At 39.1% G+C, this 24,780-nt stretch overlaps 1 protein-coding gene across 1 annotated transcript in view; it reads right to left on the minus strand.

Moving 5' to 3' along the window:
• Window positions 1–24,780, minus strand: part of RELN (reelin) — a 509,830-nt gene that overhangs the window by 93,907 nt on the left and 391,143 nt on the right. Inside the window, exons 25-31 of the mRNA XM_004263378.2 lie at window positions 22,806–23,011; window positions 20,018–20,189; window positions 19,333–19,533; window positions 14,195–14,427; window positions 6,423–6,580; window positions 5,010–5,217; window positions 3,254–3,330 (exon numbers count right to left, since the gene is read on the minus strand). Coding sequence (XP_004263426.2) covers window positions 3,254–3,330; window positions 5,010–5,217; window positions 6,423–6,580; window positions 14,195–14,427; window positions 19,333–19,533; window positions 20,018–20,189; window positions 22,806–23,011 — 1,255 coding nt within the window. The remainder of the gene's footprint in view (window positions 1–3,253; window positions 3,331–5,009; window positions 5,218–6,422; window positions 6,581–14,194; window positions 14,428–19,332; window positions 19,534–20,017; window positions 20,190–22,805; window positions 23,012–24,780) is intronic.

A 24,780-nucleotide genomic window follows, 5' to 3' on the forward strand; every position in this document is an offset into this window, starting at 1 on the left:
CAGCCTCATGAGAGGTCTGGAGCCAGATCCACCCAGCAAAGCTGCTCTTGAATTCCTGACTCACAGAAACTAGAAGATAACAGATGTTGCTTTAGGCCACTCAGTTTTGGAATGATTTGTTACGCAGCATACCACCCAAGTCCTACTGAATCAGAATCTGCATTTGAAAGCCTCCTAAAGGATTCAGATGTACACAGGAATATGAGAAACACAGCTCAAGAGGTCCATACTTCATTTGGTTTCTTCTTGCTGCCTTTCTCCTCATTAACTTTTTCAGGAGTGTCACTTATACCTTCAGGCAGCCACAAGATCTACAGAGATGAGGGCCCCAATTCTGCAGGACAATGAAGTGCCTTGCAGATAAGTATGAAGGAATGGAGAAATGCAAGACAGGGAAACAGCAATATCCATATTTTATATCATTGCTGAGCCTCTTCAGCTGTGTCATCTAAACACTGTCCATCTGAATACACCAAGCCATCTTAGCTCATCTACTGAGTGTTTAAGGAACATAAAACATTTCCCTTTTTAAATTACAATTTCATCTACAATCTTCCCAGTCTTATTGAAAATAGCCTAATTTTGATTTTAATTCCAAATATGTAAATTGAGGCTTCAGCTTGAGTATGTAAAAAATTGTGACTTTCATCACTAGAAGAGATTTGTTCAAGGATTTAGGCAGATTTACATTTTAACAACCACTTTTCAATAAAAGACTGAGAAATGCCTGTGGGATGTAAATTACACAGGCAGCAGTGAGTTCAAGAAAATGGCTCAGAGTCGTCCAGAAAAAGTTGTGTTCTTAAAGGAATCCTAAGGGAATAAGCCCAACAGGGCAGACAAGAGCATTTGTAATCAGAGGTTAAGTATAGAGCAGAGCTTCAGGTCAGTAAGTGCATGCTTCCCACTGTACTCTGGCCAGAGTTGGTCTTTTTTTCTCATATACAAATAGGGGTACGGATTTGTAATTTTCAGAAGAGTCATGCACATGTGCACATGCACACAGTTGCTACACTGTGCCAACCACAAACTATTTTTAAATAATAATTTTATTACAAGGGTTAAGGACAACATTAAAGTGCTCTACCTCTCCAATCAGCAAGCAATGTCTTGGGACAGGACCCCATCTACCTTTGCATCCCTCAAAGCTCCTGTCTCTGTGTGGGCAGAGAATGTGCTCTAGAAATACTCCTTTGCTTTGAACTACATATTGTTTCTGCAGGGTGATCCTGTAAAAACTTAAATCAGGTTATGTCACTACCTGACCTAAAAGCCTCCAATTGGTTTCCCTGACGACAGTGGATTCCGACCCCACCTCCCTACCACGACCAGCAAGGTCCTGCCTGACTGGGCCCCTGCCCCTTGCCCCCAAGCACTCCTCGACCTTCACATGCCCCAGGCCACCTGGCTTTCTTTCTGTTCCTCCAATATCACAATTCTTTTCCACCTCGTGGCCTTTGCTGTTTCTTCTGACTGGAAAACCTCCCCTGAGTTCCTCCTGTGCTGGCTCCTTTTCACCCTTTAGATTTCAATTTAAATGTCACTTCCTCAGTGAGGCCCTCCCAGACCATTCTATCGAAATCTGCATCTGCCCCTGCATAAGTTTACTTTCCATCTCATCAGCTTATTTATTTCTGTCTAGCCCATCAATCTAACATCTAGCTTATTTCTTTTCGTTACTGTTGATTTTCTGACTCCTCTTACTAGAATGTAAGTTCCCTTAAGGGCAGGGCTTCTGTCTGCTATGCTCATCATTGCCCCACTAGTTCTTCCCATCCTGGCATGTGGTAGTCTGCATGTCTTGTCCCCTTTACCACACACTCTCTTTCCTTCTGCCACGTGGCTGGCAACAACCAGAAGCTCCCCAGCAGCTGTTTCATTATCCTGGGTGCTGGAATGAGGACCTTAGATGACCCATGAGGAAAATGCAGCACAAAGGACAAATCCTTTTTGTTTTAACCCACAGAGATTTAGAGGGTTGTTTGTTATTGCAGCATAACCTAGCTCATCATGACTGATGCATCCGTCTTTCAGTGACACTGTATCGGTGCCACCTAGAACTGTGTCTAGCTTAGAGCAAATTCTTAATAAATGTTTGTCAAGAGATTAGGAAATGCAAAATAGTCTATATAAGTTTCTAGACTGCTGCTTCAGTAAACAGATTATCTGGATAATTACTAGACTAAAAGTACTGAGATACTTAGAAAAAGTCATGGAAGCTTTCAGTGATGATATGGCCAAGGACATTTAGAATTGATGAACAGAGCTATTGGTAGCTCTATTGACTAACAGGTACTATAGTGTTTAAGCCAATATGTTTTACATAGTCATGCCTGAGAGAATAACAAACTTAGAAGCTGCAAAATTCTTCATATACTATTTACGAGATCAATGTTTGGAGGAAAACCTATCTGAGAAGCTCATGGATTTTGTACCAGGAACCAACTCATATGCGGGGTCCCTTAAGGAATCCCGTTCATATCTGTAGAGCAACTGAAGGCCATCTATGTATGTTTCAAGCCTTATGAATTTTTTTCGGCACTGAATCATGGAGGCAGAAGATGGTATGGATGCCTAGAGAGAGTAGAGTTCTGGGCAAGGAGAGAGGCAGTGTGCATGGTGGTTAAGGCATAGGCTCTAGAGCCAGCATGAGTGGTTTGACTCCCTGCGTATCTACTTACTGACTGAATGATCTTGGGTAAGTTACTTGACCTCTCTGTGCCTCAGCTTCTACATGTGTAAAACAGGACAAATAACAGTACCTATGGCAAAGAGGTATGGGGAGGATTAAATGCATTAACAGATAAAACACTTGGTACAGTGCCTTGCATATAGTAGGTACTCAGTAAAAGTTCATGTTTATTACTACAAGAACTGCTCCTTCCACCAAAGGATTCTAGTACCCTCAGGATGCTTACGGGCGGGAAGCAGAGTATGATCCACATTCAGCAATATCCTATGCAAACAAGTTCCTAGACCTAAACCATGCTGAATGTAAAAGTTTCTGCAATTTTGTTTCCTCCCGTGTAAAGTTATAAAGGAACAGGTTTCCCTGTTTACAGGCTTAAGGATCTGGATGAGGAATCTTAGAGACCAAGGCTCTATGTAGTTACCCACTCACTGATGGAGGAGAGAAGAGAAGGAATGATCTAAGGTAGTGTATCAGTTTACAAAATCCCGGCCAAACTTTGGGAGGAGAAAGAACTAATTTGCTAGTAGTAACTGTAATTTCTATGGAAATATAGCAGCTTACCTTCATTTCTAGCTCGTGGTTTGATGCAGGTAATCCCTGAAGTTTTGCTTCCAATTTGTATATAAAACTGAACGAGTCTGGGGGAAAAAATCCCAAAACACTTCAGTTTACTTACAAATAGATGAGCTCAGAAGAGATTTAGCCCTTTGTATTTTGACACATTAAAAAGTAAAACTCCTATAATTCTTAGGTACTACTTTTAAATTCGAAGGGCATATGACAAACAGAAACTACAAAGATTACATAGTAAGTTAATTCTGTAACCATTTGAAAAAGTTAATTAATATGACCATTAATTTTATTCTGGAATAATTACTGAAACAAAAGGAAACAGTTTAATTCCACTTCATTGTGACAGTCTGATACGATTTAATGAAATCACTGAAATGGGAATTCCTTTAAATTGAGATGATACTATCCTTGGAAACTCAGGAGGAAAAATCTAACATTAAAAAGTTGAATGCTGGGACCTCCCTGGTGGTGCAGTGGTTAAGAATCTGCCTGCCAATGCAGGGGACACGGGTTCAATCCCTGGTCCAGGAAGATCCCACATGCTGCGGAGCAACTAAGTCTGTGCGCCACAACTACTGAGCCTGCGCTCTACAGCCCGCGAGGCACAAGTACTGAGCCCACGTGCCACAACTACTGAAGCCCGCGCGCCCTAGAGCCCGGGTGCCGCAAATACTGAGCCCACGCGCCGCAACTACTGAAGCCCGCGTGCTCTAGGGCCCATGTGCCACAACTACTGAGCCTGCATGCTGCTACTACTGAAGCCCGTGTGCATACAGCCCGTGTTCCGCAACAAGAGAAGCCACCACAGTGAGAAGCCCGCGCACCGCAACGAAGAGTAGCCCCTGCTGGCCACAACTAGAGAAAGCCCGCACACAGCAACGAAGACCCAATGTAGCCAACAACAACAACAAAAATTGTTAAAAAAAAAAAAAGTTGAATGCTGTATTTGTTTAGGGCCAGATAGTTACCTGTATTACTGATTTAGACTCAGATGGTTTAATTTTTCACAACTGACACTCACTCAGTGTGATGTAAACCATGCCTCAGTCCACAGTAAACCAACCTACATGGCAGGCACACCTCTGTGACAAGGACTCAGAAGGAAGGGAAAGAGATTGAAGGCAGAAAAACTATGACACAGAACCCCAGATTTTAGTGAGAAGAAGGTCTAAAAGTTTCAAACATTTCTTTGGTTTCCTTTCTTCCAATTCTAAAATAGTTTGACTAAAAATAAAAACGCACAGTTTTATTTTAGGTGTGCTACTATTTCATTTGCCCTTAAAACTAAGCATTTATTTATTTTACCAGTAGGTGTCAGTGTAGGTATTTTAAATTTCTGGAACAGTTTTCAATAAGTGAATACAAATAAACTTAGATAAATGGGGGTCATGACATTTTTGGACACAGAATTTAAAGTTGAAAAAAGTTCTTTGTTTCTCCTGGCATATATTAAAATTAATACCAAATAGTTTTCATAATAACACAGAACTTTAGAAAACCAAGCTGACATATATTAGACACACAGGCCTTGGTGATGACTGTACGCTGATTAATGAATTGGAGTATAAGTTTTGCAGAAACTGCCTATTTTATTATAAAGTTATGCTTTATTTTTATATATCAGAATCTATATAGAGAAACATTACTATGTAAACCCTCAATAACAGAACAGAGTGTTGTAGGTTAGAACACATGGCACGGTAAGTACTATGTTCATGGAGAAGTATACCAATTAACTATTCACCTGATATTCCTGGTGTCCAGAGGGATGGTCCTTGCTTCCCTTTTTCCGGGGCCACTGAAGTACAGAGACTTGCCATCGTTAAGTGTTCCACAGCCCGTTCCAATCTGGCCTCCGGTTATCTTGTACCACAACGGGCTGAGCTTCCCCTCAAACCTATCGAACATCTCACTGTGGTTAGGGACAACAGACACACAGGTTCCTTGTGTGGCTTCCGAGAAAAGAAATACACAGGAGAGAGATTTTGTTAAAATCATGAGACATTGGAAGTTACATTCAGTGCATGGGCAAAAGAAGCATTGCCACAGGTGTTAGGGGAAAGAAACCACATCAAAATTTGAATCTCCCAATCATCTGTCTGAAATACAGCCAACACTTCTAACATCAAAGACACTATTCTGCTCCTATAATTTTAAATTTTTAAACAGAGAGACATCAGGAACCACACATTTCCATGATTCTTGTTACTCAGAGGATTTGTGTAAACTGAGAAATAGATTTTGTCCACAACAAAATGGTTCATTTGTTCTTTGTATTAGTGGATCAATAAGGGGAGTTAATCCCAGATTTAAAAGAAACACCCTGAAACCACGAGTGACAGCACTCTCTACAGAAGGCCTGCAACAACATATGTTTGTCTTTGGTCATGCACCAGATGAAGGGCAGAGCACTGAAAAGGTGGGAAGGATCCTTTGAAGTTCCCTCCAGGAAAAATTCTATAAAAAGATTTCGGAGCTTATAATATTTTCTCCAATTTTACTCTTTAATCCTTTTTATTTTGCTTGTAGCAACATCCAAGGGTGACTGTGGTCAGAAAATACTTCTCTTGTAAAGTTCTCTTTTGGCAGTCTTGGGTTTATCATTTCATAAGTTGATTTTTACTTTAAATGTATACAATTACATTTTGTATAAAAGCAATGTAAAGAGCACAGGCAGCCAAGTGGTTAAGAGCTCGGCTGCCAGGGTTTGAAGCCTAGCTCCAGCAGCTCCTAGCTTTGTGACCTTGGGAAAGTTACTATACCTCTCTGTGTCTTAGTTTCCTCAAGTGTAAACAGGGACAATAACAGTACTACACTATAGGGTTATTTATTGGTAGAATTAAATGAGGTGAAATAAAAACACCTACTATAGTGCCTGGCATGAAGTACGGACTCAAGCAATGTTAATTATTTTTACTATTAATAATAAATAAATATACTTTAGGAATGAAATTTGTGTTGTCATGCGTTTCCTTCTTAGGCAGTTCAAAACTACAAAATATCTCAGCACCTCATTTGCCTGGGTTACAAATTCCTACAATTAGGACTTAAAGAAGAATAAACTCAGAATCTATTTCCTTGGAAGAAGTGACATGAAATATAGTAACTAGAGACGAATATTTTACAAACAAATCATCAGACATGTCTGCAGCCTTACCGGTGTACCCCAGGTCGCAGAAACACACCCCTGAAACGCAGTCCCCATGGCCACTGCAGTAACTGGGACAAGGCTCTGATATGTACACGCCATCCAAACCAAAGGGAGGCACATTCTTCTGTGAGCTGCTCTCTTGGATCCATCGGAATCTGGTCTTACTGTTGGGAAAAACAGCACAGGTGTTTCTTGTACCAGTATCTCATAGCAAAGCCCTGAAATACAGAACGTTTCAGAAAAACTCAAGAGAGATTTAATATTTATTTGGAAGTCACATTCACTTGATTGGTCACTTCACCTTCATACGGTGTTTCTCAGATCTTTCTCAAAACTTCTTGATTTTTTTCTTCAGCATAAATATTTCAATATCAGGAAAATCAGATAAAGAAGATTCTGATGGCCAGTAACATATTATATAGGTTTTTGCTTGTACATTTTAAGAGGCTATTTGGGAATCTTTGAAACCATCAAACAGAATGGTCTTTGTTAGGACAAATGAGAGGACTCTGGCTATTTGCCATTCTCATGATTCCGGGAGGACAGAGTCCAGTTCGTACTGACAGCTCTATTCCCACCTGTTGCCTCTTCTTCTTACCTTCAAATCTCCAAGATGCTCATTCTATAAACTCTTAGCAACCAGCTGGGCTGCCAATGAACACTGGTAACTGCCAACAAACAAAAGAGGGACCTGGTCCCAGTGCTTCAAAACCCTGGAACACCAGTGGCCTGGGCTACTGCCCAGTCCTATTTTCCCCACAACAGTTGTGAGGTTGCCAAACTAAAACTTGTCCCAGTTGCTTTCTAACCTTTCCAATCCCTTCAACACATCTCTTTTCTTTTCAAATATATGGAAATCCACACACATCTATAATTTCATACCAAGAAAACACCTCTTCCTTCTCAGTTCTACTAACATTAAAGAGGGAAGATGGATTAGGTTATCTGGATACCAGTTAATTCTGCTGCCAATATTTATAGACTTTTGAGTGAATTCAGTTTCTTAGTAAACAAGATTAAAGAATCTTAAAGATTAATGAATATTGTCAAAGATAACTGTAGACAAAGGTTCCTTTTCCCCTCTATTATTGTGAAAATAATACAGCAGTATCAGAATGCATTTCTTTCTGGCTCTTCAAATAGCTTTGGTAATTTGGCAACACTGAATCATAACCCTGGCTTTTTTTCATTATTTTAAGTTACCTACTTTTAGCAAATTTGCAAATGTAACCAACGATGTTGTTTTCTAGGTTTTAACTAATGCAAGTCTTAACACATTCTTCATTGTGTCAAGAGGAAGGTGAATACATCTTTTATTTACTTTGGAAATAATTCAAAATATATTGGTCTTATTTTTTAAGGCAAAAAGAAAATTGAATTGAAGATTAGAAAAACAGAGCAAAAACAGAAAGGAAAAGAAAAAACTGATGGGCTTTGGGAAAATTCCTCCCAATAAAGTTGTAACATTATTTAGCCTGTGAAGATATTTTTCCTTTCAAAGGAAATAAATGGAGTTGATGAACAGCATCTTTTGCCAATTGCTCGTAAGAAAATGGTAAGCCCTCTATGCCCCTTCCAGAAGATAAGCTGCATATCTATGATAAAAGAGGAAAACATACCAATTCCCTGATAGAAGTCTTCTTTAATTAGAAGCCATACTTGCCTTTTCTTTTACGTTTCTATAATATAAATAGAACCCAGAGAAACATAGATCTATGATTTCCGCCACATGGAAAGTGAAAAAAGGGGTAAGAATAATTTCTTTTCTTCACCTAGGCTCTCTCACCTGGGCAAGATGAGGGCATCTCTCTATCAACTGTTCTGTTTCATGGAAGAGGCAAGTTCAGACTGAGCCCCAGAAGCATTCAGAAAGTTGAAGAATCCCAACTGTAGGTAGCATTCTAGAAGCTTTGGTAATTCGATAGGGAGTGAAGGGTAAGTAAAGCCCTTTGACTCATCTCTGATTCTTGGGGTCCTGTAGTTGTCATTATAAAAATAAAATAATCAAGGTCTGGTCTGGCCAGAGAGATGAGGCACCCTTGTTTGTAGATTCTAAGGCTGCTATAGACCCAAGAAACAGAGTAGGCTGTTAGATACTTGAGAAGGCAAAAGACTTCAGGAGCTCAGTATTAAGGCATCCATATTTAAATAAAGTTTTAAAAAAGCAAAATGACTAATCATTTGATTAATAGGGTGTCCAGAACATGGTGAATTATAGCTGAGAGTCCTAGCTGGAAGCCCATATTTCACAGTGAAAGGGCAAGAGATGGCACCTTTTCCTTCTTTTAATCTTTGTTAGTTGGCTTTTAGTTGGAAGGTACAAATCAAAGCAACAAAGATTTCACTGATCATGACATAAGCAAGCTTTGCTTTATCTCCATTTCTCCAAGTTATGCCTGGTTCCTGATGCCTACTGCTTTTCTGTTCTCTTAGGAGCACAAGCTTGGAAATGAGCACAAGTAATTTAGCAACCTTAGGGCTGCCTGAAGAAGAGGAAGAACTAGTAAGGAATTTACAGAAAAACATAATCATAGACCATCGGAAGAAGGGAGGAAATAAGTAGGCCGAAGTTAGCTAATAGCATGTCTAGATTCCACATAGTTAATCTTTTATTTTAAATAGAGGAGATGTAGCTTTAAAATGATTAATATTATGAATGTGTGTGTGCACATGTGTACATGTGCTATTCATATCTTTTCAAGGAGACACAGCAGAATGCAGAACAATGATTTCTTGCTGAGCAGCACTGAATTTATTTTGGAAAACATTTTAGAAAGGGAGGTGTCTTCAATTAGCTAAGCACCTGTTGCTGGTCCTTATTCTTCATTCAACCAGCATTTACAAGTGCCTATAACATGCCAGGCGGTGCCAGGGCTGGGCACATGATGGGGAGCAGAATTCCTGCATGGTTCCTACCTTTACGATGCCCACAGTCGAATGAGAAGACACATTTAATCAAACCCCTGCACAAAGAAATGTAAACGTGCAACTCTGATAACTATCACCATTAAGAAGGACATAGAACCAGGAGAGCATGAGTCTTAGAGGTCTTTGACCTGACAGTCAGGAAGCTCTGGGAAGGTGTTATAGGACGTGATGATTGAGGAAAAGACAGAATTTAATCTTATGTAATTTAACTAGAAATAAACCAGAGTGCAATTCGACTATTCATATCGTTGAACAAAACTTCCCCTTTGCCTTGCATGTTCTAGATAAGGAAGAAATAAAAGGTAAGACTCTCTCTCTCTTTGTTCTCTTCCCCAACTGCCACCTTTGTTCAAAGGATGCCTGAGTGACCAGGAGAACCAGTTTCTACCCCTCTCCCTTCCACCCCCACAGTTCAGAGGGGTGTTGCATCTGTCTCTCAAACCAGGAAGGTGCATGTGCACCTGCTTGTCCTGTGATAGGTGGTGGTGGAGGAGACATTCTGCAGCATAGTAAGCAATGGTGTTTCTAGCCCTTTCCAGAGACATCGACTTCTTGCATTCTGCACAGGGAGCCTAGAGCAGGCTGAGGGGCATGCTGTGTGGTTGGGGAGACAGTCAGGAGGGATGTACCAGCACATATTTACCACCACCAGTGTCTCTCCTCTGTAGGCAAGAACCAAGAGACTTAACATGAGCACAAACTGCTCCTTTGAGAAAATCAGCTTCGAAATATTCGTCAAAGAGCAATGTTCTAGTAACGATTACAAGCATGTTGCCTTGTGGCAAAATAGGTCCAAACTTTAACAATTTTCACACTTAGAATTCTCAGCTTTCCAACACTGCATTTGGAGATATCTGAGTTTAACATATTGCAGAAGAAACAACAACAGCTCATTTACTTGGGTTGAAGTAGAAACATGTTTACTATTCTGTAGCAGAGAGCTCTCCATCACAAATGCCATCCACCAGCAAGCTGGACGGTATTCAAATGAACCACGAAGCCAGATGCTAATGAACAAGATTTCTTCCTCCAAAAGCTGAGGTCCAAGAAAATATTGATAAATTGGGAGCCTCAAAATTTCGGCTCACTTTGTGATGTTAAGGACAACCTTTTTTTATTTCTCAGATGTGGCTTTACCAAGCGGGTGTTTCCACTCAGCGTCAAACAAACTGCAGTTTCAGATTCAACTTTGTATTATCTGGCTCTGGGGTATTGCAGCAGAGGTGTGTTCCTTGTCTCCTGATTCTATTGGCTACTTTCACAGTGATGTCTTCCAGCATCCTGGTCTCCTAGTCACTGCAGCAAAGATGCAGCCCTTGATGCACTCCGGCTTCATGGCATGCTGCACTTGTCTATTTGGAAGAGATGTGGTTGGGCCACAGTTTCAGAAAAGCATGGGGAAGAGGCAGGCAGTGGTGGAGGAGAGAATTACAAGGGCTGTACTTTACATGCCTAGCTTGAAATGGGCAGAAAGCAGGATGAAAGGGCTATTTAGCTGCAAACACAGATATGTTCTTATGGACAGATGTCTCAGAGGATGAAGCCTAGAGGGTAGAACCAACAGCTGAGGAGAACAACAGATTAGGGAGCCACTCATAGGGAGCAGAATTATCTCAATCAAGAAAACTTTCTTATCCTGGACGTTGCTCCTGGAGGAGGGAACCCCAGTAACAACAATCTTGCTAGCTTTCAGAATCCCTATGAGCCAGTGGTTGCTATGTGATTCCCATTCTTTTCTCTTTTTTTGAGTTGGGGTGTCTATTGTGTTTATCTTGTCATTGTCTCACTGTTGTATGTTGGGTAATGGGTGGGGTGGATAACTTGTTTCTTTAGGTCATAGGTCAATGGGTCAAGAGGAGCCATATCCAGGGAAATCTGACTTGATAGAAATCATGAAATCAGTGACTTAGTACCTGATGCTGTGATGAGATGAGCATTTGGGGGTTTTGGGAGGAAAGTGAGTACATCTGCCTGGGGGAGACATGTGAGTCATTAGGGCTAGGACAAAATATGGTAGGTTGTTACAATAATGACCCCCAATGGATCATACTAAATCTTCTTCTACAAGACTTCCCTGCACTTCTTATCAAAAAGGGGAGTCTGCTTTCTCACCCTCTGAATCTGGACTGGCCTTGTGACTTGCTTTGACCACTAGGATGTGGCAAAGAAGACAGGGTCCTGCAGCTTCTACTTTTGTTCTCTTGGAACCACCTAACTGTGGAAACTGTTATGAATACTGGGACGGATACTGGGATGAAGACCACTATAGAGAGAAAAGTCCCACTAATCCCAGACACTAATCAATCTACCAATTGAATGCAGCTACATTATAAAGCTTAGGAGAGACCAGCAGAAGAAACACCCAGCCAATTCCATAAAACCATGAGAAATAATAAACCACTGTTGTCTTAAGCCACTAAGTTTTGGAGAGGGATGTTGCATAGCAATAGGTAACTGTACAAATATTATCCTAGGCTGTGCTGAGGAATATGAAAAAGGAATAAAGATGATTTTTAAAAAGTAATGCATCTACGCATTCCTGATCTTTTTGCCTTCCACTGGTTAAGAGATGACATGGTCTGGAATAGCTGCCTTGGATCCAGAGATAGAAGTTGTGTGTTCAGAATGGCAGAGACACCCTGTAAACTCTGAAGTCCTCACCTGTGGACCATTATGCAAGAAAGAATGGATTTCTAACTTGTTTAAGTCTTGTTAAGCATTCGTATTTGTTTCTCTGTTATAGTAGCTGGGCCTGTATCCTAACTAAAGAAGAATGCGAGTCAAATTATTAAATTTCACTAAAGAAGGTCAACTCATCAACTCTGCCACATACACATCAAATCATTTGAGTCCCTCTTTGATACATAACGAAGTACACTGGCATGTAAAGACAAAAAAATTACTTATAAGTTGACTTGGATCCACTGACTGATAAACCATTTCTTGGAACAGCTGGCACTTAAACATTATGTTCCAAAGTTTAGTAGATTACCACACAAACTTATACATCCTGACCATACAAGTTTCTTACCCATTTGGGAAGTCTATGTACCAAAGTCTAAGGTGTAATTTTTGGAGGTATGCACATCTAAGTACTGAGGGAGGCAGATGAACACAAGCAGCATATCCAGCTAGATGCAAATTTGGTCATCAACTAGGTGAAAGATTATAGACAGAATGGTCTCCACAAACATTAGAAGTAAGCCACTCCTATAGATTTTCTAGCTTTTATCACTGTATCAGTCAGGATGAGATGGGTTGCCAGCCTAACACGCAGCCCCTAATCTCAGCGGCTTAACCCAACAAAAGTTTATTTTTTGCTTATGCTATAATGTCCAGTATAGGTTGTAAGAAAGTCTGTTGATTGTAGACACTCAAGGACCCAGACTGATGTAAGCTTCATCTCAAAAGAGGCTTTCATGAAGCAGAGAAGATAGCAAAATGCACATGAACTCTGAAAGTCATATGTTTAATTTCCACTCACATTTCATTAGGCAACGCCAAACTTTATTTTTTATATAAATTTATTCATTTATTTATCTATTTATTTATTTATTTTTGGCTGCACTGGGTCTTCGTTGTTGTGCGCGAGCTTTTTCTCTGGTTGCGGCGAGCGGGGGCTACTCTTCGTTGTGACGCACGGGCTTCTCATCGCGGTGGCTTCCCTTGTTGTGGAGTACGGGCTCTAGGCGCACAGGCTTCAGTAGCTGCGGCACGCAGGCTCAGTAGTTGTGGCTCGTGGGCTTAGTTGCTCCATGGTATGTGGGATCTTCCCAGACCAGGGCTCAAACCCGTGTCCCCTGCATTGGCAGGCAGATTCTTAACCACTGCGCCACCAAGGAAGTCCTGGCAATGCCAAACTTTAAAGGGTGTGGGGAAAGTATAATCCTACCATATTCCAGGAAGGAAGTAAGCTGGAAATATTGATGAATGGCACTAATGAGTATATCAACCATATATTAATTTACATCACCAGCAGTGCCAGTAGTCTTATACCATCTAAGCTCTGCACAGAAATGCTTTGACTGAGTCACAATTGAATGTTATGTTCTAGGATTCAATTAAGAAGTGTCTACTTGAAGAATGCTTCATCTTTTGAAAAATTACAGAGTTAAAACACTGATTTTCATGTTACCTACTCTACCTGACACAAAGATACATATACGTACTATAAAGGTATTCTAGAATACTGAATGTAGAAATATATGATATATATATCTGATATATATTATCAGAATACATGCATTTTCTTTCTTTTTACCCAACAGTGAGAACCAAATGACCCTATCCCCTGACCTCCCACACTATGTCCTAGCTGCCAGGAAGCTAAGAGTTAAATTTGTTGCCCTATTACTGAAACCAATTTGCTTCAAGTTCTTGATCCATTTATCTCATTCTTCTGTCAATTGATTTTAAATCTTTTCCCCTATTGATTTAATTATTTATCTTAATGGTCATTTAAAGGGATCTTTTATATTGTAAGATATCTCAAATTGTCTATTTAAGGAGGCATTACATTATCACAAATCTCTATATAGTGAAAGTCTGATACGATAATGCCTTATAACTCCCTTAGCTTTTAAACATCTTTTGTTCAGGGCTGTAATCCAGTGCCCAGAACAGAACTTGGCACAGGTAGGGTGGCTCAATAAATATTTGTTGAATGAATGAATGGATGAGCAAGCGAGTGAACTTTTTCACAAGTATGAGCGTCATTTCCTCAAGAGTCCTTACAGCTAGAGTTTATGAATTCTCTTAGGTTATTGAGATAAATGAGATAAAGATACTGAGATAAATATATGCTCCTCAGAAATGGCAACTGTGGCACATAATAAGAATGGTCACTTTACCTGGATGCAAGAGACCTTGGAATAACAATGGTGATTCTTGTCCATTCTTCAAAGTCCCCTGTGTGATACAGGGTGGGCTCACTCAGTTCTCTGGAGTTTCCTTCACATCCTTTGCCTGCAGAAGCTGGGTAACAGCCTTCTTTCACCAGAAACCAGGACATCCCAGCATCGTGAGAGTACTGAAGAAGAACTGGGGCAGCGCTGCTGAATTGATTGGCACACCCAATGTTTAGCTGTTAAAAGGAAAGACAAAATTATACAAGCTTTTGGTTTCAAGTCATCATTTAACAAATTAGGTGCTACAGCCATCAGGGCTCTTTCTACTGAGTTTGCACTAAATTTACAATGATAAGACACGGGCAACTCAATTCCAACCAAGACCCTTTCAAAGGTTCTGGAAATCTCTGTATAGGCAAGCAATAGGGGATTTTCAATAGAAAGCGGGACCAGTTGCCCATTTTGTGGATTTCTTGAGATTATAGAAGCGAAGAGAGAAGCACAGATGGGACTGGAGTCTTGGACAAAAGATAAGAAGCCAAGAAACTGCTTTTTTTTGCTTTCCCAGACAGAGGGTATAAACAGAGGGAAGCAGACGATAAAGGGCTGTCCTCTTCAGAACATGAAGGTTACTGAAGCTGTCCTCTGCTTTCAGTGGAACAAACAATTTTACTCTGGTTTCTTACAAAAGCTCAGTAAGAAATCATTCTCAGCTTAGATGAAAGAGCTAAGTTCTTGTCACAGCATCAAATAAGCAACATAATCCAGAAATAAAACTATTACTCTTCTGTGTACTTGTGTAGATGATTGTCATCACAGGATTAACAATATTCTAAAAAAAATTATAAAAACATGCAACCTAAATCCCAATGCCCTAGCACAACCATTTTTATTCTTGTTTTCTCTTCTAAACTTTATAAAGAAGCATATCAATACCCAGAAGTAGTATTACTGAATCAAAATGCAGAAACACTTTGAATTTCCTATTTATATGTGTTCATTTTTAATCACCTGGGTTCAAATGAAATAGTTTTACACAGCACTCAATATTATTATAATTTTAGACAGTTTCTTTCTAAATTAATAAATATATAAATGATTGTATTACTGTTTTAGTTTATATATATATATATATATTTTTTTTTTTTTTTCTTTTTTTGCGGTACACGGGCCTCTCACTGCTGTGGCCTCTCCTATTGCGGAGCACAGGCTCCGGACGCGCAGGCTCAGCGGCCATGGCTCACGGGCCTAGCCACTCCGTGGCATGTGGGATCTTCCCGGACCGGGGCACGAACCCGTGTCCCCTGCATCGGCAGGCGGACTCTCAACCACTGCGCCACCAGGGAAGCCCCTAGTTTATATTTTTTGATAATTGTAAATGTCAGACTCTTTTCCTGGTATTTAATTACATGCTATCTTATATAAATGATCTATTCATATCTTATTTCGTTTGTTGGTTGGTGCCACCATAGAATTTTATTGTAAAGACTTTATAACTAAGAATAGTCAAATTTTATAGAAAAAAATTGAAGAACTCAAAAGAACATAATCATGACCAAAAAATAAAGGACGCAGGAAAGGTAGGCCCATAGGCAAATAACATTGGGTCAGAGTTCAAGGGCCAACCAGCTCATCTTTGTGACTATAAGGTAGCTTGAGCCAGTCTTTCAAAAAAAGGAAGACTCCATATTTTCCTTAATTCCATGCTCAGAGCTAGAAAGCGTCTCTCAGAAGGATTTAAAAATGTGGCTAATGGCAATTTTATTGTGATTCATTTCTCCAAGTTTACATAGTTAAATGTCAAGAAAATAAATAAAGACTTGACCCTCTCAGATGCCTGATTACCTTTTGTAACACAAACCCTTTTATTATATCACCAGTTAGTAAGCACAGCCTTCGGTTGGCACGTGGTGACAGCACTCACACTGGGCACACATAGTTATTTAGCTTTTTGTCTTAGACTTATTATCACTGCCACTGTTTCTAAAGTAAGCAAGTCGATGGAACTTTCAGTTCTGTGACATCTTTGTGATTTTTTTTTTTAATTGACCTGCCTCTTAACTGTTGATGTCTTCTAGAATGCAGTTCTTGGCTTTCTTATCTTTTTACTTCATATATGCGTCCTAATCTCATTCACAATCATAATTTCAGATTCCTTCTGAATCCCTATGACTCCCAGATATGGTCGCTCTCAGGTTCTCTGCACAATGTACGTAACTACTTCCTGTACATCTGCCCTTCAGCAATCCACAGGCATCCCTAAATCCTGTATTTGCAATTTCAGTGACTGGAGGCAGAAATGTGGGAGTCATTCTAGAATCCATTTTATCACCCAATAGGTCACCCAAACCTGTAGACGACACACCTTTAACATCTTTCAGACCCATCCATTTATCTTATAATCCCAGGCTTCACCTTAATCTGGCCTCCTCATTTCTTACTTTGATGACTGCTCTAGCATCCTCACTTTACTCAACATATGCCCGACAATCTGAGTACTTCTCTCTGCCTCCTCTGCTATCCCACAGGTCCAAGTTCCCATCATCTATTATTGGGATCACCACAATAGTTGCCCAGCCAGTCTTTCTATCTCTGCCTTTGACTCTGCCAGTGTACTCGCAACACAGTCACCGGAGTGATTCTTTTTTATTTTTTTTTGCGGTACACAGGCCTCTCACTGTTGTGGCCTCTCCCGTTGCGGAGCACAAGTTCCGGACGCGCAGGCTCAGCGGCCATGGCTCACGGGCCCAGCCGCTCCACGGCACGTGGGATCTTCCCAGACCAGGGCACGAACCCGTGTCCCCTGCATTGGCAGGCGGACTCTCAACCACTGCGCCACCAGGGAAGCCCCGGAGTGATTCTTTAAAAGCCTAAGTCAGAGTATGTCACTCTTCTGCTAGCCATTTTATTTAGAGCAGAAGTCAAAGTCTGACCTTATTTTTTTCTACCTGTCTTCCCTTCCTCACTTTGCTCTAGTCACAGTGGCATCCTTCTGGTTTCTTGAACTTTTCCAAGCACACTCCTACTTCAAGGCTTTTGTCCTTTTTGTTCTCTGTGCCTGGAGTGCTCGCTGCATGACTCCCTCCTTCACTTTTCACAGGTCTCAGATTAAAACTTATTTTATTAGTGAGGCTAACTTGACAACCTTTTACAAAATAGTAATTATCCTACACCACCCTAGTCAAACTCTCTATTCCTAGTTATTCTCATAGCCTAGAACTGAGCCTGGAACATAGTAGATGCTTTACAAATATTTGCTGAATAAATGAATGAATGTACTTGTTGATTCCAGTTTCCCCTCCTGTTAAGTCAACAGAATGATCTTTCTAAAACACAGGTCTGATTTTTACATTCAATGTATTAAACATCTTCCATGACTCATCGCTCTTGGGTTAATATCCAAGTGACTTAGAGTATCATATAAAGCCCTTTAGGACAAACCTTATCTCTTATTTCTGTGGCAAATACTCCAAACTCCTTAAATTTCTGACATTTCCATTCTCACTTGCACTTTCATGTATTTTCACATATTTGCACATTCTGTTCCCTCTAACTATAATCCCCCCACCCCCTCCACTTTTCAGCTGGCTAAGTCTCTGTATTTCCAGAAACTTCCAATTTCAACTCATCCATCCATCCATCCATTTATTCAACCAGCAGATAATTTTGGAGCACCTGCCATATGCCAGGAACTATGTCCTATAGTATGTCCTATAGTATCAGAGTCTCTCTCTACCACAGCACTCCAGCGACTGTAATGCAACTGTTCACTTTTCTGGCTCACTTGCTAGTTTCTGAGCTCCTTAAGGGCTTGGGCTATATTTCTCATCTCTATATTCCTAGAGCTTAGTGTTGACACATGGCAGGCAGTCACAAAAACTTTACCAGCACCGTGCCTTTTGTAAAAATAACAACAAGTTCTTATTACAGATCCCAAATATACATTAATTTTCAATCCCCAAATCACTCATATTACATATCTATTATCAACTGATAGCCACTAATCAACAGTTTTCTGCTGGTGTGATTCGAGAATTGAGACTTTTCTTAGGCATTATGTATTGTTGCTGGTTGTTTAAGTACTTGAAACATTTAGTAATGTTTTCTCTATTTAGATTTCTAAACTTCAGAATACCACCTTGCAGAGTTCAACACCTACACACTATCATGATTTTGTGACTAATTAATTAGAAAACGTGCAAGATGAGAAAAAGCATATTATTCTGGCAATGTATTTGCTATTGGTGTTATTTTGTTCCCATTTTAGGCAGTACCAACAAATTAATATAGAGTCATATACTGTTATGAGTGTTCTTTCCATGGCAATTTAGCATCAAAATCTAAACAGAGAAGGACAACACTTCACTAATCATCTTATTTATGACTGACTTGTTTACAGACCTCTGGAAATTATATTTGAAGAGCTTCCTGTAAACATCTGATCTCTTTAATAATTCCATTTGTAACTTATTTAGCATCTGCATCCTGCCATTATGCAAGGACCATGTAGTTGTGCTGGCTCATTGAAACTGCATTACTTTCAACCCCAGAATTCATCAATGGGATTTTATTATAAACACAATGAAATTTTGATTAGGGTTCTGAAAAGAGAGCTTGTCAAAGTAAATACTTGTTATACATATTGACATGTTATCACAGCACAGAAAACAAGCAGCTTTTAAGAGAACAATGAAAATTAAAGTAAAAATTTACTCAATCAAAGGAAGAGAAATTGTTTGAAAACCCCATAGTAAAAACATAAAATTACTCATGAGTCCAAAAAGCACTAGTAAGCTGAAAAGGAGAACTTTTCCATTACCATTCAGAAGCGTGGGATTTATTAAGTCACAATCAGATTGAAATCCTCAAAGTCATCTTTCTTTTTAATTCTGGTAGAGTTCCATGAGCCCTTAAAGAAATACAATGACATAGCCACAACTCCTGGGGCTCATTAAAAACTGACAAGCTGTTTCCCTTATGGGTAGAGCTAAAAAGCTTTGCCATTCTAAGATTGTTGGCAACTTTGTTCAGATGAGTCCCTACTTTACTAGAATATGAATATTTTGTGTTCTTTGTGAATTTCATTTATAAATCTGGAAGATGGCTGCTCCTTAACCTGCAAGAAGTTTGTGCATAAATACCTTAAACTGCAGCACATATCCAGGCTTCAGCGTCAAATCTCGAGTTACTGCAGATCGATCCCCATCTGATTTTCCAAACACCATGGCTGATGGCGTGGCAGAGCAGAAAGTTTCATTTTTAACCATTCCTTCATTAGCCAACATCAACCACACACTCATTTGATTCATAGGGTAATCAAAAGCCGGCTTCTCATAAAAGTTCTAATAGGAACAACACAAACAACACAGAAAGGCAATTTGGTAGCTTTGAAAACAAGAAAGGAATTTTCAGTTCATGACATGCAGGGCCATGTACTACTTGTATTTCTAGGAAAATACAGCAGACTCTCTAAATTAACTTTTTTTTTGTTTTTTAAACTGCCATGAACTTTTTCTCCTGATTATTTAACAACTGAATATATTTTGCCACTGTGTATCTAATCATTTCATAAACACACTAATAATCATATTTAATGACTTGGCCAAACTTTCTAGTCTTGTTTTTTGTTTTGTTTTGTTCTTTTAACATCAAAATAATCTATGAACTAGTAGCATAGAGAGGTAAAAAAGTTAAGTGCAAACACAGAAAACTAAACTACATGTTCAAGTGTCAAGCACTAAATCTTTGGGGGAGTGAGTAGTTATTTGATCCCATCCTCTTTTACCATTCTATGTCTTCTTGGAGTTCAGACATAATGAGAAGTACCTGGGGTAAAGTTGGGTTGACAACTGGGATGATTTGTTTTTGCTTCTCGGACAGAATGATGATGTCATCGACTGCCCACTGGTCATAGCCCTCCCCTGAGAACACAGGCTGCCACCAGCGGAAACTGGTGCAAGGGGTCTTGGCAGCAGCTGGCAGCTCCAGATAGACAAATCTGCATAAAAGCAAATCATTTAGCATTGGGAAAGCGTTGTTTTTCTTAGCAGCTGTTAAAATAACACGAGTAGCAACAAGAGAAAGTTATGTTTTGTTTGATCTCTTGGTATTTTTGTAAAGTTTCTAAGTTTAGACAGATAAGACAAGAGGTTTAAAGTTGTAAGCAAGTTTAGTCCTAATCCTGGTTTTTCCGTTTGGAATTGTATCTTTCGGAGGCAAATATTTCAACTGCGTTTGATTCATTGAACAGTGTCTTTTGACTACTATGACAATGGCCATAATATTTTAAAGAAACCCTTAAGAAAAAGCTGTTCCTTTGTATGTTATTGCATTAAAATAGCATTACAATTTTTTCAAGGCAGTTCTTACTTATTGGGGGAAAACATAAATAAGCATTAAAAATGAAATATAAATCACCCATAAGCTACCACATGGGGTTGGCCTCTGTTAACAATTTGATGTATATCATTAAAGCATGTAATCTTTTACATAGGTGAGATATATGTATGATTCAGTATCTTACAGTTTAAAACTTAACATTATATCATAAGCACATTCTCATGTCAATAAAGTAAGTTCTTAAGATCATTTTACCGTTTATATAATTTTTCATCACACAGATGTGCTAGTATTTATTTCACTTTTCCTTATTATAAGTAATTCTGTGATGAAAAATCTTTATGTATAAAGCTCTATGTATACCTCAGTTTATTTATTTAGGGAAGATTCTTAGAAATGGAATTACCAGGTCAAATAAACTGGACACGTTTAAGGCTCTGGATTTTTCCAAATTCCTTTCTGGGAGGGTCATGATGGTTTGCAGGATGACATGAGAGGACCTGTCTTGCTGCTCCATGTGGAGAGAGCACTTGGTGTTGTCATTAAAAAATGACCATTTGACTGTTGAAAAATGGTATCTTTTTTATTGCCACAGAGGTTGGATATTAATCACATTTTATTAAACATATGTCTTCCCTGTTGTGTAACATCTACTCATTCCTTTTACCCATTTTTCTATTGGGATCTTAGTGTTTTTCTTGATAATTTGTATAAGCTCTTTACAGGAACACTGATCCTCTATTTCTCGTATTTGTTGCATATATTTTCTCAGTTTGCTTTCCTTCTTTTCATTTTTTTTCTGTTTTCTTTGAAATATATGTGTTACATGTGTATGTAGTTTTACATCTGTATGTAGTATATTTCTGTGTAAGCAGTCCTTTTCTTTGTTAATTCTTGCGTTGAACTTATGTTTAGAAAGTTCAGGTCTTTTTCCAAGATCAGATAGCAACCTAAGTGTTTAACTCTTTAACCAGTCTTTAACAGTTTTTGCTGATGTAAGGTGATAATCTAAATAGGTACTTTTCCCCAAGAGCCTACCCATTTTTTTCTAACACCATTTGATTGAATAACCATTTCTTTATCATTGATAGTTGATGTGTCTTTTTTTCATATATGTTTGTACAGATATCTGAGTCAATTTCTGGGTCATCTATTTGGCTTGATTGTTCTATCCATGCACTGGTATCATTCCACTTTAATACTGTAGCTTATACAATATGTTTTAATATTGTGCGGGGCATCCCTCTATATTTTGTCAAAAGTTTAAACTATTTTTGCCAGTTTATATTTCCAGATATAAAGCTCCCCCCCAAAAAATGCCACTAAGATTTTGATTGGAATAGCATTAAATGTAAATTAAGAGATTTCTTCATATCACAATGTTCAGTTTTCCTATCCAGGGATGCTGTATTATTTTCCATTTATTTGTTTTCTTTTATATCTCTGAAGAAGTTTTGAAGTTTTATCATTTCCTTTACAGAGATTCTCAGTATTGTTTCTTAAACTTATATTTATTTATGTATTTGCCATCATGGGGTCTTCTTCTGATATCTTCCAATTCAGAATTTCTTAACCAGTTTAGTGTCATAGAACTCTCTGAGAACGTGATGAAATAACCCCTAAAGAAAAACTCCCTTAAATAAAAATGGAATATCTCTGGAATTTGAAAAAGCTAGTGAATTTTTGTTTGTCTATACAGTACTCTAGTTGCTTTACTGAATTCTCAGTAATTTCCAGATGGACAATGCTATTACTTGGAAAAAATAATTTAAATAGTTTCAAACTGTTGTTTAAACCAGTTTGGCCCCATTATCGATTCCCCTTCTACTGTATGGGGGGGATCTCACCAGGCTCCATCTCCCACCCACCATCCCTGACTCTCTCCTTGGATGTTATGACTCTTGTTAGACCTAGTTGCCTCTTCTCTGGTTTCCACCTCTCCCCCTGTGTGCCTTAGAAGAAATGCTTTGGGTTGGTCTGTCTGCATATCTAATTGTGTTATATTATGGAGAGTTATGTCACCTTGAAATAACTCAATGTTTTAAAACAATGAACTTATGAACCTTCAATCTACAAAATAGCTCTATTGTAAGTATTATATCTAAAATATATTTAATTTGTAAGAATTGAATCTACATATTTTTCAATAATTTTTTTCCAATAAAATAAGGTTCAGTTGTAAAATGCAAAACAGGGATATTAGTATGGTAAGGCCTAATAATAATCAAGGAGATAATAATTATTATCGCACTGGAAGGAGATTGGGGCTGGTTACCTGGGTTTGCTGAAGTCTGAGAAGTACATCTCTGCCAGCAGGTGCCACTGGATGCCCCCATTGTTGCTGTACTGGAGAAGGATGCCCTCCTCTCTGCTGTCGGGCTTGTTGCACGCAGCACTCTCTCCACCGATCTGTATGTAGAACTGGACAAAGTCCACCCAGGAAGTATCCAGATCCCAGCTCACCAACCGTCTTTTTCCAGCCTTTTGGAAGAACAGAAAAATCACAGATTCAATTATCTGGGAGCAAAAAAATTAGTTGTTTCCGTTTCAAATTCATATGAGCATCCTAGCACTATGTGGAGATGATCTTATTCTCATTTATTGTTGAGAGGAGCAGGTTATGCCATTTAACTGCTCCTGGATCCATTCTATTAGTCTCTACATCACTGACTCCCAGATTCGGTTATGAGATCCTTGAGAACTGCTAATTCCACCAAAGGGTACTGAAAAGTCTTTAATAATAAAGCAAAATTCATTTTAATGAAAACACTCCCAGCATTCGCTTTGGAAATCTCCTCCAGGCAGAGTCATGGAGAAGAAAGACCACATACATACTTTGAAATCAGCTGGAGCTGGGTTTGAATCTCAGCTCATGATTCATGCTGTTCACTAGCTGTGTGACCTTTCTGAGCTTTTATTTTCCTCAAAGTTATAACATGGGTAATAATACCTTCCTTACAGGGTGTTGTGACAATTAGATGAAATAATATGTTACATAACTTGCCTAGCACACGGCATCTCTTCCTGAGGGGACAATCTCTTAATAGATATGCCCCAGCTCTCCTCCTCCCTGGGAATTGAGGTAAAACAGGCAAGACACAAACTTCTTGACAAAAAGAGAGTACTGAAGTCTCTCGGGCTCCCAGTCAGTCTATTTCTTGGAAATAGAGAGGGTGGGAGGGATCATTAAATAAGTTTTTGCAACCATTAAATGGTCTCTTTGTGTCTTAAAAATGTTAAAAACTTCCTCAAATCCAGCAACTTGCTTCTTTTGCTTAGTGCATCCCCTGCCTGTCACAGTTCTGTTGTGAGGTATGAGATACAAATTGACAAGGTTTGTCATCATTTCTGTTGTCATCATTTCCGGTTTCATGCTAACAGGATTGAAAAAAAGTTTGCTGATAAGATTCTTGCACCCAAACTGATTCTGCCAAAGCTAATCCATGGACTGCACTGAGTGGTCTTAGAGAGTTTCCGAGGAGTTCAATTAATATTTGGGAAGAAAACCTGAGACAGAATACACAGTATAGAGAAAAGCACCCCTCACACTTATAATTTAAACCCTACTCTAATTCACTAAGTTAATTAAGAAAGGGTTTCAGTTATTAGAAGTCACAGGGGAAATACTTGGGGATAATTACAGGAGTACACTGTTACTGATAAATCTAAAGCCAATTAAGAGATTCCAAAATAGACAAGGGTGTCAGCAAAAAGAGAACTGAGGTCAATCCTGAGACAGAAACTCATTTTTTGGAACTCTCAATTTTATGTATGTATTAGAAGAAATCGTAAAATATGCATTTTCAACGTGTTAGATGTGCTTTTCATTTTTCTTGCTGTTGATTTGAAATAGTGTTAAGTGGAAACAACTCAGAGATTATTATAATCTGACCTAGAATTTTCGTGCCTCAGGATCAGTACAGGAAGAATGAATTTGAGAAGAACCTAGCTGGTTAATTCCCACCCAGCAAACTTCTATGAAAACCCTGGCATGTGGAAAAGAGCCAGAACGATAAAGATCTAAGGTGAGGAGAATGATAAAAATCCAACTATCACAATTAAATGGTTGGAATGATTGGTCAATTGTGAAATTCACAGAACAGTGTTGTTCTTCCAGGAGACTATGGTGTTGCTCTATAGAGATTTTGAGAGTGTTTTGTGGGATTATTATTATTTTTTTTTTTGCGGTACACCGGCCTCTCACTGTTGTGGCCTCTCCCGTTGCGGAGCACAGGCTCAGCGGCCATGGC

Source organism: Orcinus orca, chromosome 9, assembly GCF_937001465.1.
Source record: "Orcinus orca chromosome 9, mOrcOrc1.1, whole genome shotgun sequence".
Lineage (NCBI taxonomy): Eukaryota > Metazoa > Chordata > Mammalia > Artiodactyla > Delphinidae > Orcinus > Orcinus orca.